Source organism: Psilocybe cubensis, chromosome 8 (genome assembly GCF_017499595.1).
Source record: "Psilocybe cubensis strain MGC-MH-2018 chromosome 8, whole genome shotgun sequence".
Taxonomy (NCBI): domain Eukaryota; kingdom Fungi; phylum Basidiomycota; class Agaricomycetes; order Agaricales; family Agrocybaceae; genus Psilocybe; species Psilocybe cubensis.
In genome coordinates, this window is record NC_063006.1 from 2,977,508 (window position 1) to 2,993,447 (window position 15,940).

The following is a 15,940-nucleotide window of genomic DNA, read 5'->3' on the forward strand; positions in this document are numbered from 1 at the left end:
AGCGGGGTGAAGGTGAGTCTTGTGCGCCTTATGCATATGTTTATGCCGAATCTGCCAACACTTTTCTGACACTTGGTCGCAGTCATCGTGATTCGACAGGTCCGATAGAAGGATAGGGCGATTTGGTGGAAGAATTGCGAGGGTTAGCATTTTTGCCGTTCATTCCTGTAGCTTGCACCCGTACAGCGTCGACAGCGTCGAGCACACTAGGAGATCATGAGTATCAGCACATTCCCTACAATGTGCAGACACTGACGCACTATTTTAACCAGCGTGTTTCTGTCTCTTGGTCCCTCTTCCCCTCCGTTCGATGATGGTAATAATATTCTGGGTGAATTTTCAATATGCTACGTGGATTACTTCGCGTCTGACACGTCTTGGGTTCCCTCTATGTGTGCTGTTCCTTGGTTGGATGTGCGTACGTCCAATCTGCGCGACAACTCTTGAGAATACATTCACTTATAGGGAGTCTTTAACTTGATCCATCAGACATGGCTAAGCGTCGAATAGGGTATATTTAGTGGGAGGTGAGAAAGGGCACGGTGATACCCCAAACCTGAGACCCCTTGCCATCATGGACACAGCGATGCCATCACATAGATAACATAGTAGTAATTTTGTTATGAAGTACCGCGTTTAGCGCTATCGAATTACTGCATAACTTCGAAGACTAAATTTTATAATCTAAAACCTGCGCATGATTTTATGGGAAATTTTATTTTTTAAACCTGTTAGCCTCACTGTGTCTTCAATCAAACTAACAGATGTGAGAACCACGTGTATATTGATGCCATCACGGAGATAAGATAGATATTTATTTGTACCGATAAGATAATTAATCTACACCTTCCCCATCGATTAGTCAATCCTGCCTTCCATTTTCTCATTGAATTGTAGAAGGGTCATCTAGGTGCGTCAATGAGTTCCTTTTCTACTTCAAGACGTCCCACTTACATTCTTTCATATCATATCTTCCACCCGGTATCACCACCCTGCCAAAGGAATCGATGCGTCCTTTGCGTGGCGGCGGGGGTGCGGCTGCGGCCTTTCTGGCAGGACGCCTGTGAAAAGCACAAAGTAACAGGGCATCAACACAGCACATGAGCAATCCACTGAGATAAACAGGCCTACCTTTTCTTTTGGATCCCACCATCGCTCCGTGCATGCGTTTCGGGTGTGTCCAAACCCCTTTCACCGCTCGTGCCTTGTCTTTGCGTATGCTTACGCTTCGCCTTGGAGGCTCTAGTGCTGCAAAAACCTTTGTCAGTTTCTTGATACGAAAGGCAGAAAAGCATACATTACCTTCGAGCTGTAGTTGGGCTGGAATGTTCTACATTCCGCTCAACGGGACTTGTCCCGGAGCGTCCAGTATTTTGGCTGGCTCCTTGCCCGAATTTGTTTATGTTATTTTGTCTTTCCGTTTGGACGGCAGAAGGTTGCGGCTGGCCAGGTAACACATCGCTAAGTGTGTTATGGTCTGCATGTTCGCTTGATCCCTCGGAGGTCGCAGGGAAAAGTGGAGCTCCAGTGACGTTCCACGTCTCTGCACCGGAGTCTGTGTCTGCCCTGTTTTGTGTGTACCCGTCCAGGGAGAACATATCCGACGGCCAGTCTGTGGGTATGCGAGGAAGATAATAATGCAGGGTATCTGGCCCAAAGGGCAACTCTGAATACGGCGGTATGAGAAGATAATCGCGACTGTCTTCCACCGAATCTGTGGTTTTGAATATCAGATTTTGCGATTGAGGAGGGGAAGGCTACGACCATACGTACCCTCAAAATCCAGTGGTGGGAGCCAAAGCGTTGTATGGAGGGGAGTGCTTGGCGATGATGTCGCGCTCGAGTGATCCATGGATATGTTGCAGGAGGTCAAAAACAGGGAAAATATAAGTCTTGGGTATGGAAATTCCATTAGATTGGACATTTATAAAGGTAAACAATGTATTAACATGCGTATACTTCGTGTCAACCGCTCACAGTACAGCAATTGAAACGATTCGGGAGTATTTTATCTGTCTGCACAGCTCGGACTTACCTCGATCGCTCTGCGAACATGAAGTTCACAGAGAAGCCACTGACCTCAAGGCAGGCCGGAATGCACGTCCCAGCTGACCTCCATCCTCGTGTATTGAAACTGCGCAGTCCATGTTGTGTATTCAGTCCCGCGGAGTGGCATTTGGGTATTGTAATTCCTACTCACTAGGGAATAGGGTAATGTTAATATTCACATTGAATTGAACGACTCATTTCGTCGTGTATTCTCGCCGTTGTCCCGAGATAAGAAGGAAGTGTTCGCGATTTATTTTAAGCAACGTCATTCCAGCCGGTATCGGCTTACTTGAATATTGAACTCCGATGACGAAATTCCTTGCCGACATCATGCCGATTTCCCCTCGTATAGAAATTGTTGCCGATTAAACTAATGATGTGTTGTGTAGGATGTATAGCACTAACAATTCCTCATAAAATGTTTCCTACTTTGTGTTCTGCTGTGCAGGCATTTTAAATGGCGAAGTCTGAGCTTCAAGTCGTTAATGAGTCATCGCTAATCAAAATGTTCTCACGGTCTGCATCTTCGTTCATCTCCTCACTCATTACTTGAAACGAAGCTTTAGGTTTCATGCATCATAGCCTGGTGCTCGATTTATTGGAATGAATTACACCTCTCTAATTGAAATGCCTACTGAACCGTGTTCACGACGTCTTGGGTAATCTTTCCCCTGAACGCCGCCAGATCACTATCCTTGACGCCCCCCGACGACTCGTGAGGAGGAAACGACGGTTTTGGGCCGACACCGGCGCGTTATCATTTCCAGTTGGAAAGCCATTGGTTGAAGCCGACGTATCACGGGGCATTCCAGTTCCCACTTACCATGTCTCAAAGAGTAGGTGGTTCATTTCTATCAAGGTAGATAGCAACCTTTCTGTCATGCAGACTCTCGGAAAGGATATCTTTATGAGAGGAACGTGCAGGAGTACACCTTTTGGAATTATATTTAACTTCGAGAGATAGTCTCTAGTCGTTCATGGTATGCAAGGTTATACCAAAACTACCGCCGTTGGGATGGGGTGAATGTAGCCATCATACAACAATGCAGAGCGGCGCTTCAGTGTATTCGACTCGCAAATTGAGCTCTGAATCTGATCAGTAAAGACGATAGTAGATACCAAAGCAGAAACAAACTCGTGAAGACTGGAGTATGGCGTTGAGGATACAATGTCTATCAATGAACCATGTAGTCCGCTATCGCACACTCCTGGTCTACTGGGGAATATCAGAGTTTTGACCTCTGACCTAGCCAAGCCTCTATAATTTTGTGACCGTTTTTCGGTGGTACCGGGTAGTGAGAGATAGTTATATTAATACTTGGGCTTCGAAGAACAAATGTGTTCTATTCCTGTTAAACAAGGAAGTAGCCTGATCACAGAGATTTAATTTATAGCCACACAAACGAACCTTGATTCACGGAAGTTATAGGAGGACTTCTAATCCAAGTCAATGTACATAGAAGTAGGCTTACATAGACGCCTACATAGCGGGAACTTTAGACAGCTTTCAACGCTCTTCAGACTTTTTGAACCAACTGCATATCAATCGCCAAAATTTTCGGATCGTGAGGTAGCCGGAGTCTCCTATGCAGCTCCGTTCCTTCATTGAGCCGTGGTTTCATAGGTCACAAAATTGGACTCAAATTCAGTTTAGATATACCTCACAAGCTGGGTAGACTCCTGGATGGGTGTCATGTGTATCTGAACCCAGAAAAACACTCGACATGGGTAAAGAACATGTCGGCCTCAAGATAAGTATGTACATTACTTGGAAAGAGTAAACCAAAAGTAGGAGCTTCACGCCCTTATTTCTGCCTTAAATGCGCTCGGACATAACCTTATATCGATTTGATTCCCCACCTTTGTCAACACCACATGGTTAACATGAAAGTGCCGGTGGGAACAATCTTTAGATTGACCGTTACATTACTCTATCTCTCCCTATATGGCCAGTTTGTGCGGTGAAGGTGCGTATCCTTCAGCCCAGATTCGTGAATTTCATTCTCCAATATGAAGTACTAATTTTCTTCCATTATCAATCTTCCGTTTGCTGTGGATAACTTGGGAACATCGTGATTCTATCGAAAAATTCAGTGTGAATATGGAAGACACATGATCCACACTTCTTTAGACTCAAAGGTATTAAAGGAAAGCGACGCTGGATACTACGGTAGGCCGTCTATTGGTTATCACATCCATCTGAATCAGTTCAGCTTTACATCCAAGAGCCATGAAATTCTCTCTGTCTATTTCCGTATGTTTGGCTGCTGTTGCTTCAGCTGCCAGCATTGGGAGCACTACGGAATCAACAATGAGGGCTATTATGGCAGACTTTTCCAAACTTGGACAACAGTTCGTAAAAATTGCCAACGATGTTAATGCTTTCCCCCAAACCGGAATGGCAGGTGTTGAAGTAAGTCAAGAAGCTTTTAAAAGATCATTATTGAGACCTTGCGTATAGGATATACATAACGATGCAGCGGGCATTCACGAGTTCTTTTTGAGTATCAACGACAATTTAGATGTAAGTATAGTATATATACAATCTTCCCAGATAAGCTGATCGTCATCAATTAGTCTCTGCCGAGGCCAGTATCAAACGAAAATGTCATCAAAGTCTTTTCCACATACAAAAGCTTCACTCCGAACATTTTCTCCTATCTCAATGGCATCACGGATAAAGCCGCTGACTTTAAAGCCCTTGGCTCGGCATCCACTACGATATCGTTGGATTTACTGGGTTCTATTGCCCCGTGTGTCCATTTCGGAGGCACAGTGATGGCAATGCTTCCAGTAAGTGTCGCTGAATTTTGATTATGTTATGTGTTACTAAGGACTCGATATTCCGGCAGCCTGCTATGAATGACACGGCGAGCACTATGTTCAACGATATTGATAATGCGAAACAGAACGCCATCAATGCTCTTGCTTGAGATAAAGTCAAGTACATATCATGTTGCATACAAGGCTATGAGCCATTTTTGGAGCCAATGATGACGAACCACATATTTGTTCATGTACCTCTTGAAGACAAGCATCAGAACGATACTAGCTGGCCCAATTTGAGATAACAACTAGGAAGGATCTAACGAAGTTTCAAGCAGTGAGGCGAGCCTGTTAATCAATCTGCCCAAGTACGCAATCGCAATCAGTCTTTCATCCGTCTGAATTAAAAAAATTAGAGGGTAATGTGTCTGATGCCGACAACATACAACATACAATGTTACAAAGATCCTCTGTCGAAGCACTAGTTTTTGGCAGCTCCCGCCTTGCCGATTGACCCAAGTATTCCCATGAATCGCTCACACTCCTTTGCAAACACCTCCGTCGCATACTCTACTGCATCGGGAAACGATTTTGTGAGGAGACCTTCACCAAGAGCTTTCGCGTAGAGGGTTCTCCCTTCGAGGTTTATGTTCACCTATCCTGAAATTAGCAATATTTTAATAATTATATTTGGAACACGGACAAACCTTGCTGACTCCGTTCTTGATGCACTCCTTAAATAGAGCCTCTTGAAGGCCTCCTGTACCATGAAGACAGATTGGAACTTCGCTATTGAATTCCGCACGAATTTTCTGCAGACTAAAATGATTTTAATGTAGTCCAATGCGATGAGTAGTAAAAGGCAATTACATGTCTTGGCGGAAGGTAGGTGGTTCCTTGTAGACCCCATGCAAGTTCCCAATGCTCGGAGAAATGATATCAGCTCCGGTTCTATGATTGTGTGTGTTGCGTTTAATATAGGGGTACCGGATCCAACGTAAATTTTGTAGAAAAACTCACTGGTCCATAAATGTTTTGACTTTGTGAGGATCCGCCAGTCGACCGCTTGCAATCTCCCGTAGACCTTGCTCCCTTCCCTCTACGCGGCCAAGTTCAACTTCGACAGCGACCCCGAGTTGATGGAACCGATCGACGTACGGTTTGGTCAAAGAAATATTCTCTTCATCAGTCTAGGTGAAATCACAATTGTCATTAGATCTGAGAACCATGACAAAGAAAAAGGACGTACATCAGCACGACTCCCATCTATCATGATGCTGTCTAACGGGAACCCCTTTTCTGCAAGGTCAAGTGCGAGCTGGACCTGCTCCGGATCGGTAGCGTGATCTAAATGAACAGAGATAGGCACGGTCGCATTATGTGCGCTACCAATGAAGATGGGTGAGGCTCTGTACGCGCGCATTAGCTGTTGAACTTACAGGTCGAGACAGAGTCGCAGAAAAGGGCCTTTGCCATACATGAACGGAGGCGGAAAGAACTGTAGAATAGCTGGACTTCGAGTACGTTCGGCTGCACGAACGAGCCCAAAGGCCATCTGCGCATCGTAGCTAACCAAAGATGAAGGATAACAGTAGATTTTTGAGACAATTTACCCACCATGCGTGAGCTAACACTCCATACCCCTCCCTCTGTGCTCTCGCAAGGATCTCAAGAGTGCGATTTCCGGCCAAGGACATTTTAAACTGATAATTTACAGTCCTCTTGGAGTAGAGGTTTCCTGGAAGCGAAGAATCAAGTCATCAAGTCAAGATGGAGCAGTCGAGGATCGCCATGAAGTCTTAGACCAAAGGTGGTGCAACATCCGCGTCGGTGTGGCTGTGCGCCTTGCAGTAATTCTCACGGTCCGTCAACTTGAACTTGGCATTTGAACTGACTCGGTTTTCGGATATATACACATAACGTAGAATAAGTTTAGAAAAAAAGAAAACGTAAAGAACTTCCGTCAACCTCTTATTGAAGAGCAGCCGGAAGAGCGTTATATATTGGGCATAGGTCAAGCCATTCTTGTTTGATAATCTGGGCGTCTGGTCCGGAGACTTGCGCTGATGGCGCTTCGGCGAACACGACGGCTAGGCCTGCTTCGAGGTGCCAATCTAAATTGCAAGTCAATTCTATTCTTCTCGCATGCTAGTCACCGTTCATAACTCACCGATATCTGCGTTTACGAACACAAGTGGATGTAAATTAAATAATTTGCGGTCTATTGGAATCCCAGGAAAAATACATACGGCAGTGCAGGAACCTTGGCAAGCGTAAGTGGCACTGAGCTGATGAAAGTAGCATTGGTAGACTTACCAAGGTCCCGGGTTATCAGCTTTAAATCGAATAATTACAGTAGATCCTGAGTAATTTATTGAATACGTCAGGTCAGTGAGGAAGCCTATCTTTCTCACCTTTCACCCCCACGACATCTCTCCTTGGAGGGTTGATATAATTTGGAGGGCCACTCTGTCCCTGTATAATATCAAAGACATGACCATGCAAGCTATATGCATATGACGTTCAGTATCACAAAACGTGAGGAGGGGAGCTGATTGGGTCTCACTGGAAAGGGCTGTTACAAAGGATTGTCTGGTGAGATTCGTCGATTGATTAAATCATGACTTACTGAACATGACCTGAGGGAGATAATGGTGAATGAGTACAAGTGTCTTTAACCCTCGACAAGAGACGACCCACTTACCATTTGCAGATCCGTGTATCACCAGATCAACTATATCGTTTTTATTGATGACATATGTGTGTTCTGATGTTGCGAAATCATTCTCGCTGGTAAAGCCATTGGCGATAATGTTCAGGAGGGTCGGAACGGTCGGAGGGTGATATTTGATCCCATTTACCGTCCACTGTGTAACCATTTTTTGTAAGCATGAATGAAAAATTGCAAAACAAATCGAAACACCTGAAGCTCGCCGTTGACCGTAGAGCGAGTGAACGACAGATCAATTGTCCGGGAAGCTGGACTGTTCCCGCCTGGTGCGCCAGGATTCTCCAAGGGGACCAGCTCGTGCTCCTTCAGGAGGTTATCAACGCTTCCTTTAGCTTTGGTCGTAGGTTCGGAGGCAGAAGCTCCCTCGTAGTGCAAAACCGCATAGACATTCTCAGGGTCAACTTTGATTATGATAAAATTATGAAATTTGTTAGTTCAAACTGAAACGTAGTACGAACTTATGACTCACGGTTATCATTATCGCTATCATGCTGAAGCTCCATTGGGGCCCTAATCCAATAATTTTTAACAGGCTTATTAGCGTTTAGAATCACGGAATAACGTTGGCCGGCGTGAATATCAAATCCGTCGACCGTGCGGGGAACATGATTGATGCCGTCTACCTGAAATGAAATGTGAATCGCAATCTGTGTTGTCTTATATTCTGTATAATACCTCAATGATTGTTAAAGGGTGGCTTTCGATAGAGAACGTGTAGTAAGCATAAACGGATGAGTTTATGACACGGAATCGGTAGCGTTTTCCTGAAATGACATTGATCCGAGGGCGTACGACTGATGGACCTCCTTCATATCTCCCAACGCCGTTAATCGTTCCACAATCAGGAATCTGGTTAGTGCGTTATTGACGCTCCGTATCGATTGAGATATTTACCACATACCGGCTCATGATTTCCGTGGAGGTAAGTATCCGTCATTCCTGGAGCAAACTGGGAAGATATGTGACAATAATCTCAGAGCTCTCGACATAAAATGTACCTTGTGATACCAGTCGGAAAGTTGAATTACGGTGCTCGCGTCATCCACATCATAGAGGCTTAGATGTGGATCAACAGGGTCTATCCTTCATGTTGGGAGAAGCATTTTATACACGATGTGTAAAGCTTACCGTAGACTACCAGGGCACTGGAGAGATGTCAAAACCTCATGCCACAGTAATAAAAAAAATAGATATACTGACCCACGTAGACCATCCACATATTGCGATGACAAATGGCTGGATATTCGGAATTTAATTACATAGTTCTCACAGTTCACGGGTGATCAAAATATAAAGAATAGACGTGCCTGTGATACCTGGAAGAGTCACAAATAATATATTGTCAGTGAAATAGATCAGTAAGCGTCAGCAACACTTACCAATGAGTGCCTGCCTGTCCATTTAGCGGTACTGCGCGTATGGATATTTTCATCAAAATACTCAGAGACGGCTTATACTGGACCTACTATCATAGGTATAAGAGTGACCAGGCGCTATCGGACACTGGTTCACCATTGCCGCTACAATGATATTATTATAAGAGTTTATCAGGTAGAAGCTTTTTCACTTACGGCCATCTTCCGAACCTGTTCTACGTTGAAACTAAAGACACGCGAAACACTCGTTGTTAATGAAGACATCAAACTATATATCACATTATGCTTACCAATCCATGCCAATGAATCGAAGTGCTTCGCCTGTATGAGAGAAGTGAGCTTCAAGATTGTATTTGGAACTATGTTTAGACGTACCTCATAGATGGATTCGTAAGTTGATTATTGACAGTGATATGCAAAGTGTCATCCTTTTGAGCTTGAATCAAAGTACCAGGAAACACCCCGTTTACAAGTACAGCTGGCCGTGAAAACCCATCAGGTGCAATATTTGCGTTGACAATGTTGAAAATGACATTGACATTCGCACTCATTGACCTGGTTGCCAATAAGACGCAGAGTGCTACCGACTTAAGATTCATGCTGGGAGTGCACTCAGATGTGAAGAAAGAAGTGGGAGACGGTACAGTATTTTCGGTTCCGCTTGATCTTTTTATACCTATTGTCCTTGAAACCGACTTCTACATATGAATCGGAATGAATAAACCAGGTACTATATAAACGAGGGGTTGAGCCACAAACGTGCATTTAAAAACATACTCCTGAACAGAATCAGTCAATCGCGTATCGACAACTTCGTGAAGTATGTGAATAAAAGCTACGTTTTGGGGTGGTGCGGTTTGGCTTCGCTCACCGAAGAACCAAAACGGATACAAGGTGACATTCTAATAGCTTCCTCTATGCTTTCCAAGTGAAGAATGATCTTCTATAATGGCGCGAAGTGAAGCCAAGGATTTGAGAAGCATGGTCAGGAAACCATTAATTTGTAGACGATCCCAGGTTCGCCTCATTCTGCCGATAGTGGTGGAGTAGATCCTACCGCCCTGACACCCTTTTCTGTACAATGCTGAATAGTGCGGTACCTTATATCTACTAATGTCGCCTTTTACGATCTAGTTTTGAGCAATAATCGTAGAGGTTAACGAGAAAGATCTTGCACGGCTATTTATAGACTACGGATGCAACATTTAACGGCACATGTATATTACACCACCACGCCAATACAGCCTATCCACCTCGAGAGATATTCCATAAAACTAGACTTTGGAGCCGTCAGGAAGCTGACTGTTTTTTATGTTAGATGACACATTATGCTCGGCCATGGGAACGGGTCGATGTTAACCCCGGAAAATGACCCCAGCCAGTGGATGGAATTGATGGAACTGGATCCTTATCCACTGTTAGTCCAATGAGCCTAGAAAATGTAAGGTTGAGCGACCTCCATTCCAGTATCTCGGTAGCTTTGTACCGCTTCTGTGGGAAACCCGACGTTGTACGCTGTCTTGGGATACGGTGGTGCCTGGTGATTAATTAGCAGAAGCAATTGAAAAGAACTTCGCAATCACATTATTCTGTAAGATATGTGGACAACCGGCCATGGGATCAGATTCACAGTACCATAAGCTTGTTACTTTATCGCTAACCGCGGTACCATATGGTGAATTACTTTCGCGGAAAGACTTTGAGCGTATTTATAATGTATATCCAGACGAGTGGAAGCCAATCTCGCATAAGTGTAGACAATTTAACCCAATGCAGTGGATCAATGTACATTACTCGTTGTCTAGAGCCTCGGAATTAGCTAGAAGTTATGATCCAGTGTAGTGTAAAGGTACTGTGCGGGGCCCGGCGAGTCGATGCTCGATGGAACCGGATCGTTCGCCATATAATCGATCGCAATGTCCCCTTGTGTTGGATATGTATAGTCAGTTAAGGAGAGGTGGTTAGAATGAAGTAAGTATTTGGTAACAATTTCTAGAACACCGCATATTATCTATTCTAACAGTAGGACAGATCCAACAAAGATTCAAATAATTGTTCAAACTAGCTCGAGGAGAGACACCTTCACTCATACAACGTGCCAAAACGTCGCAACTGAATGGCCAATTTCAAAGTCTCACGTTAATCTTTTACAATAATCCGGATTTCCTTTAGGGTTCTACGAGCGCAGATAACCATAAATGCACAGTCACAGAAACAACTGGAATGCTTCTGCTTACCAATGCCCAGTTAGGGAATGGAATAACCTTGCCGCTACCACCTCCTACGGCGAAGGTGTACACAAACACCATGATCTTGAATCTAAGTCAGCTTTAAAATCAGATATAAGCACTATAGATTTCACGAACTGATGTTCCCCCGTCAAGGGCAGCGCTAAGAAGGAAGCTAGATTTGGGGGTATGTTCAATGAGACGGTCAACATAAAGGCAAAGTACATACTTGTACTTTCTGAACCATGTTGCTCGATATCTAAATTATGGTTAGTAAAGTTTTGAGTTATGACACGTATATCTTACGTACTTGCGAAGGTAGTACTGAGAGAAGACAGCCAACAAGAAGGACGTGAAGACGCTGGAGTTAATTCCGACGCTCAAAATACCGAGTTCAGCTATGGAATTCGGGAAGATTTAAGAGAGGGCCCTCAAAAATTTAAGAATACACATACCGACAAGGACCGGAGTAAAGACAAGATTGAAGCCAACCTTGGGGTACTTCCGATGCAGTAGCCAGAATGGAATTGGGAATCCAAGGCCAACCAAAAGCATGTAGGGCACAAACTGACAAGAAGGTCAGCATCATCGTGGACAAGGGTTGATGGTTATGCATACACCATATCGAGTACCCGTCGCGTAAAGAGGCTTTCCAAGCGCTCCCCAAGCAATCGCAGCACTGTTGTAAGATTGAACCTATACGGGTACGTCTAAGAATGCTAATTTTTTATCGGTACATGAACATCTTTCTTACCTGTTGTCCAGACCATACATTGGTTCCCTGAACACTTCGCAGAACATCTCGTTGAGCGCTGACTACAGTCTAATATATTTATATTCAGCAGGAGTTGGAAGCCATAGATTGTTGTTCAAACCTTCATGATTACGAAGTTTAATAAACCGCCCTAGTCGTTACGAGTCAGTCTCTGGAATGATGTGAAGTTGAGTATAGGACATACAATGATTGTCCCAATAATTTGCACTGTGAAAGTCACCCTCGGCGGTAGTTTACAATATTGCCCCTACACCCATGTTTGTTACCCAGCTAGATCAAGGAGATTTGTTGGCGACCCACCAGTTTCAGGTCCCGGAGAAGATTAAGTGACTGAACAACGGGATTGTATCCATACATCGTGAAATACATGTTTGCCACTGGTTTCCCTGGGACTAATGCACCGCCTAACATCTTTGAACGACCAATATGATAAATGAAAAAGTAAACAATAGACAAGGGAGGACATACCTGAACCATATTTTCAATACTCGGTGCGTAACCCACAGTTGCATTGAGCTAAATAGCACCAGTTTTAGCAGTAAAACGAATCGATAGAATAATTAAACTACCGTTCCGATGATTGGCACAAACATCCATGCAAAAATCAGTGCAACAAAAAGTGCCCACCAAGGAAGACCTGACTTTGCCGCATATGTCGTTCCGAGAGCGATTCCCGTCGTAGCGACAAAAATGGCAAAGTACCACCAATTCGAAATCTCCTTGTAAATCTATGGGCACAGTTATAAATCAGTAGCGTTAGAGGGGAACTCCAGGTTCTCGCACCTTCATCTTCTGGTAATGGGGGTCAGGACATTCAGATGTCTATAATATGTTCAACGTGTGTATCTGCTTGTCGATCAAAAAAATACCAATTACTGACTCGATATTCGCTTATAATCTTGTAGATGGTCTTGGAATGCCAAAGGAAGAAATGTGTAATAGCGGCTATAACAATGAAGGTATAAAATAAATATCAAACGTCCTTGCCTTGCACGTACCGCCTATATACATCGTCCTGCTGACCTTGTACAATAATTGTGATGCCGCATACCACGGAAGCCCCTAGCTCTCTGTATCAATGAAGGTGTAATTGTGACATCTTTCTCAGATACTTACTTGAGCGGCCAGCTTATCGGGGTTCAAAGTAAAATCATCGTTCAGGATAGACAGTTGATCATATTCCGTTCCTGAAATGTTAAAATTACGCTGTAAAAATGCAGATATTTCGGATAGATTGCACTGACCGTTCTCATAATATAGCAATTGCGTCAGGAACGGGAAATTCTGAGTGTTCCATGTATTCCTTGCATAGCATGCACAAAAAGCAATTCTGTCGATAATTGGGGTCAGTGGCATTCGAGAAAGACGCCGAAAATAATGAAAAACAGTTTTCACTCACATGCAGACGGCCGTACCTCCATACAAGGAGAGCTGGGTTGATAATGGTGTGAACAACGACCCGATTGAGCCACCACCTGCTCCCACGTATGCCCAATCGAAACAAATGGAGAACACTCCAAGGCCTTCATTTCCTGCCGCCCCACCTGATTATAGGGAAGTACAGGATCAGAACATATATACAGATTTGCATAAGCTTGATTAACCAAATATACGAGTGAACCAAGCATTTTTTTGGTTCGCTAGACAGAAGATGCTAATGCCAGTGAGCGTTCTGTTTGAAAAATGTCAACATTGGGTTCACGTGACTGATCTAAAAATAGAGTGTACGAACGGGGCAATATATTCCTAATTTGCATGAAGTCACGTCAGAATGATGTCATTGTCCATGAGCAGTATTTAGGATTCCTTACAGGGAACCATTCCCAAACGAAGATAGCAACAAAAATGATCCAGAAAAATCGTAAGCGCTTTCTTTGCATGATTGCCTCTTGTCCTCGATGAAGGGCATCAAAGAGTTGGACAGTTGGCATAAGCTGCGGATACACGGCAAAGGTAGGATATACCAAGAAACTCCTCATTACGCCTTGAGGAAAATCAGCTATAGGTTTAACCAAAATAGGTCAAGGAGCCACAAACCGGCCGTTCCATATCCAATCAACTGTGAACCAATCAACCTGTCCATTCACTTGGTATTAATGATGGAATACTACTTGAGGGTTCATTGCTTACGTGAATATGCCCACAGCGGCGTTCGGTCGAACGTTATAGTATAAATCTTGAGCTGCAAAAATGCTAATTGCCAGAGCTGAGGAAGACGCAGTCGTTGCCATGATAGTAATGGCTATATGCTCTTTGATATCTGTACTTAACTGAGCCGGTGTAGGAATGTGTGGTCCCGGCACAAACACTCACTAAATGGGCCCGGATTCATGAACCTTGTTGGAAGCGAAATGGTTGGTATTATAGACATGTATCAGTAATTCATCTACTTACCTCCAAAATGTGTTGTTTTTTGTCCTGAATCTTGATTTATTTCCAGGGCCTGGTATTATCTCTTCCATTGCCTGGAGTGATCAACTTTCAGACAGCAGTTTACATAGCAGTTTTGCTTGAGTTCCACCTTGCCCATCACATAGGATATAATCTGTAAAAAGAGCTGGCTAACTTGAACCTGATGTTGTCATTGGAATAGATTTGAGAAGATGGCAGAATGGCTCAAACCGCTTGAGGGCGAAAGTACTATGAACATACGGAAGGTAAGATACATACAGCTTGACGAAAAAAATACGCACAAATATTTGACCCAGTACAGCACCAAAGCACGACAGCCCGAGGGAGAGGAACCACATCCGGAAGGTCCATATCGGAAGACTAGGATCATCATCGAGTGATATCAAGCGCATTGAGTAGTCAGCGTCAGTTTCTAAACATTTTACAGCCCACCCATTAGTATAAACTATGATTTGAATAAATTGTCCTACCAATGGGCCTCTCCTTTCCATCTTCACCAAGATCAATAAGCCGTGGACCGTCAGAAAAGACTTCCCCGATAGACATAGAGTCTATTTTCGCTATCTCAACTTCTTTATCGTCTCCATAGTAGGCCTTTTCGTTCGAATATTCCGGTGCAGCATGAGCAATAACCTCCTCATGAGTAGGCAAGTTGCCTTCGAGTGGTGATGATATCTGAGACATGGCTAGAACCATGTTAACGGAAAACGGTTTCAAAGTATGCTATATACTCTACACTATATCCTTTGAGCTCCAAGTTGCACATGTAAGAAGGTCGATAAGGATCATTTGACCATAATGTCGTTTTACTACGCGAAGGTGTAGCGCCAAGCCATCAAAGATTGGGTTATAAATAAACTGAAGGCTAATGCCAAAGCGCCAACTTGCAAGCTGAACGAAAATCAGTACTTTCGCATTCTTAAAAATCAACCACTGTCTTTCGATTATCAAATACACTCATATATATCTCATATATATTATTTTTGTATTCAACTGGGACAATATGTGCCGGGTGCTCCTTAGATTAAGGCTGAAATAAATTGCTTTAATTTGGGTACAGGCATCAATTCACCGACTTTTGCACCGGAACATTCAAATCAACGGCCAAACTACCGACAAACGTTGAATAGTTTATCCTGACAAGAGGGTATTTGCACACGTAATAGAGAACCATATGGCCTTGTAAAGAACGATTATATCCACATATTTCTAATCATTTGCTCAGATCGATATTCCGGCTCAATCATACTGAAGTTAGAAAGAAATCCAGTTTAACTCCATTGAAGACCTCATCATAGTAAGGATGACGATATCAAGTGTCCGTCCGGATAGCTTGGAATATCTAAAAATAGTCCAATCTTCAAGTGGATGTTTCCTTACTCTCAGCCTCCATCGCGAGTAAAGACAGCAGTTGCACTACCATACACAGGTACGTTCATATTTTTGATGCTTTATGTTCACAGGTCGATTGACGTTGGAAATTCCTAGCTTTGCAGCAAACCGGCACCTACGTTTAGCATCTTTCACACAGTCTAATATTTCCTGCTGGTTTCATACCCATGGGCCGGACAATTGTGCTCCGGCAGGCTTCTGATCACTTTTA

The 15,940-nt window shown here is 43.7% G+C and overlaps 4 protein-coding genes across 4 annotated transcripts; 1 reads left to right on the forward strand and 3 right to left on the reverse strand.

Annotated features, from left to right (window-relative positions):
• Nucleotides 1-883: 883 nt before the first annotated feature.
• Nucleotides 884-1,852, reverse strand: JR316_0009396 (uncharacterized protein; the record flags this gene model as incomplete). Its single annotated transcript, XM_047895099.1, has 5 exons — nucleotides 884-906; nucleotides 955-1,061; nucleotides 1,132-1,248; nucleotides 1,303-1,714; nucleotides 1,774-1,852. The coding sequence occupies 5 exons, from the start codon at nucleotides 1,850-1,852 to the stop codon at nucleotides 884-886; spliced, it is 738 nt and encodes a 245-aa protein (XP_047746558.1).
• A 2,427-nt stretch (nucleotides 1,853-4,279) lies between these two features.
• JR316_0009397 (uncharacterized protein) lies at nucleotides 4,280-4,982 on the forward strand (the record flags this gene model as incomplete). The annotated part of the gene is made up of 4 exons (XM_047895100.1): nucleotides 4,280-4,462; nucleotides 4,511-4,573; nucleotides 4,627-4,842; nucleotides 4,884-4,982. The coding sequence occupies 4 exons, from the start codon at nucleotides 4,280-4,282 to the stop codon at nucleotides 4,980-4,982; spliced, it is 561 nt and encodes a 186-aa protein (XP_047746559.1).
• A 2,537-nt stretch (nucleotides 4,983-7,519) lies between these two features.
• JR316_0009398 (Laccase-4) lies at nucleotides 7,520-8,455 on the reverse strand (the record flags this gene model as incomplete). The annotated part of the gene is made up of 5 exons (XM_047895101.1): nucleotides 7,520-7,682; nucleotides 7,739-7,947; nucleotides 8,016-8,169; nucleotides 8,293-8,395; nucleotides 8,448-8,455. Coding segments are annotated over 5 exons (637 nt in total), but the record flags the coding sequence as incomplete, so codon positions are not given.
• Nucleotides 8,456-11,056: 2,601 nt separating this feature from the next.
• On the reverse strand, nucleotides 11,057-15,021 carry JR316_0009399 (Oligopeptide transporter 3; the record flags this gene model as incomplete). Its single annotated transcript, XM_047895102.1, has 30 exons — nucleotides 11,057-11,098; nucleotides 11,160-11,234; nucleotides 11,289-11,325; nucleotides 11,380-11,409; nucleotides 11,461-11,548; nucleotides 11,606-11,717; nucleotides 11,769-11,846; nucleotides 11,905-11,973; nucleotides 12,026-12,055; nucleotides 12,110-12,172; nucleotides 12,226-12,336; nucleotides 12,394-12,441; nucleotides 12,495-12,653; nucleotides 12,709-12,747; nucleotides 12,806-12,870; nucleotides 12,924-12,987; nucleotides 13,042-13,112; nucleotides 13,170-13,255; nucleotides 13,325-13,469; nucleotides 13,530-13,597; nucleotides 13,658-13,671; nucleotides 13,737-13,909; nucleotides 13,963-14,000; nucleotides 14,056-14,185; nucleotides 14,239-14,261; nucleotides 14,320-14,390; nucleotides 14,447-14,497; nucleotides 14,548-14,565; nucleotides 14,619-14,749; nucleotides 14,808-15,021. The coding sequence occupies 30 exons, from the start codon at nucleotides 15,019-15,021 to the stop codon at nucleotides 11,057-11,059; spliced, it is 2,343 nt and encodes a 780-aa protein (XP_047746561.1).
• Nucleotides 15,022-15,940: the final 919 nt, after the last annotated feature.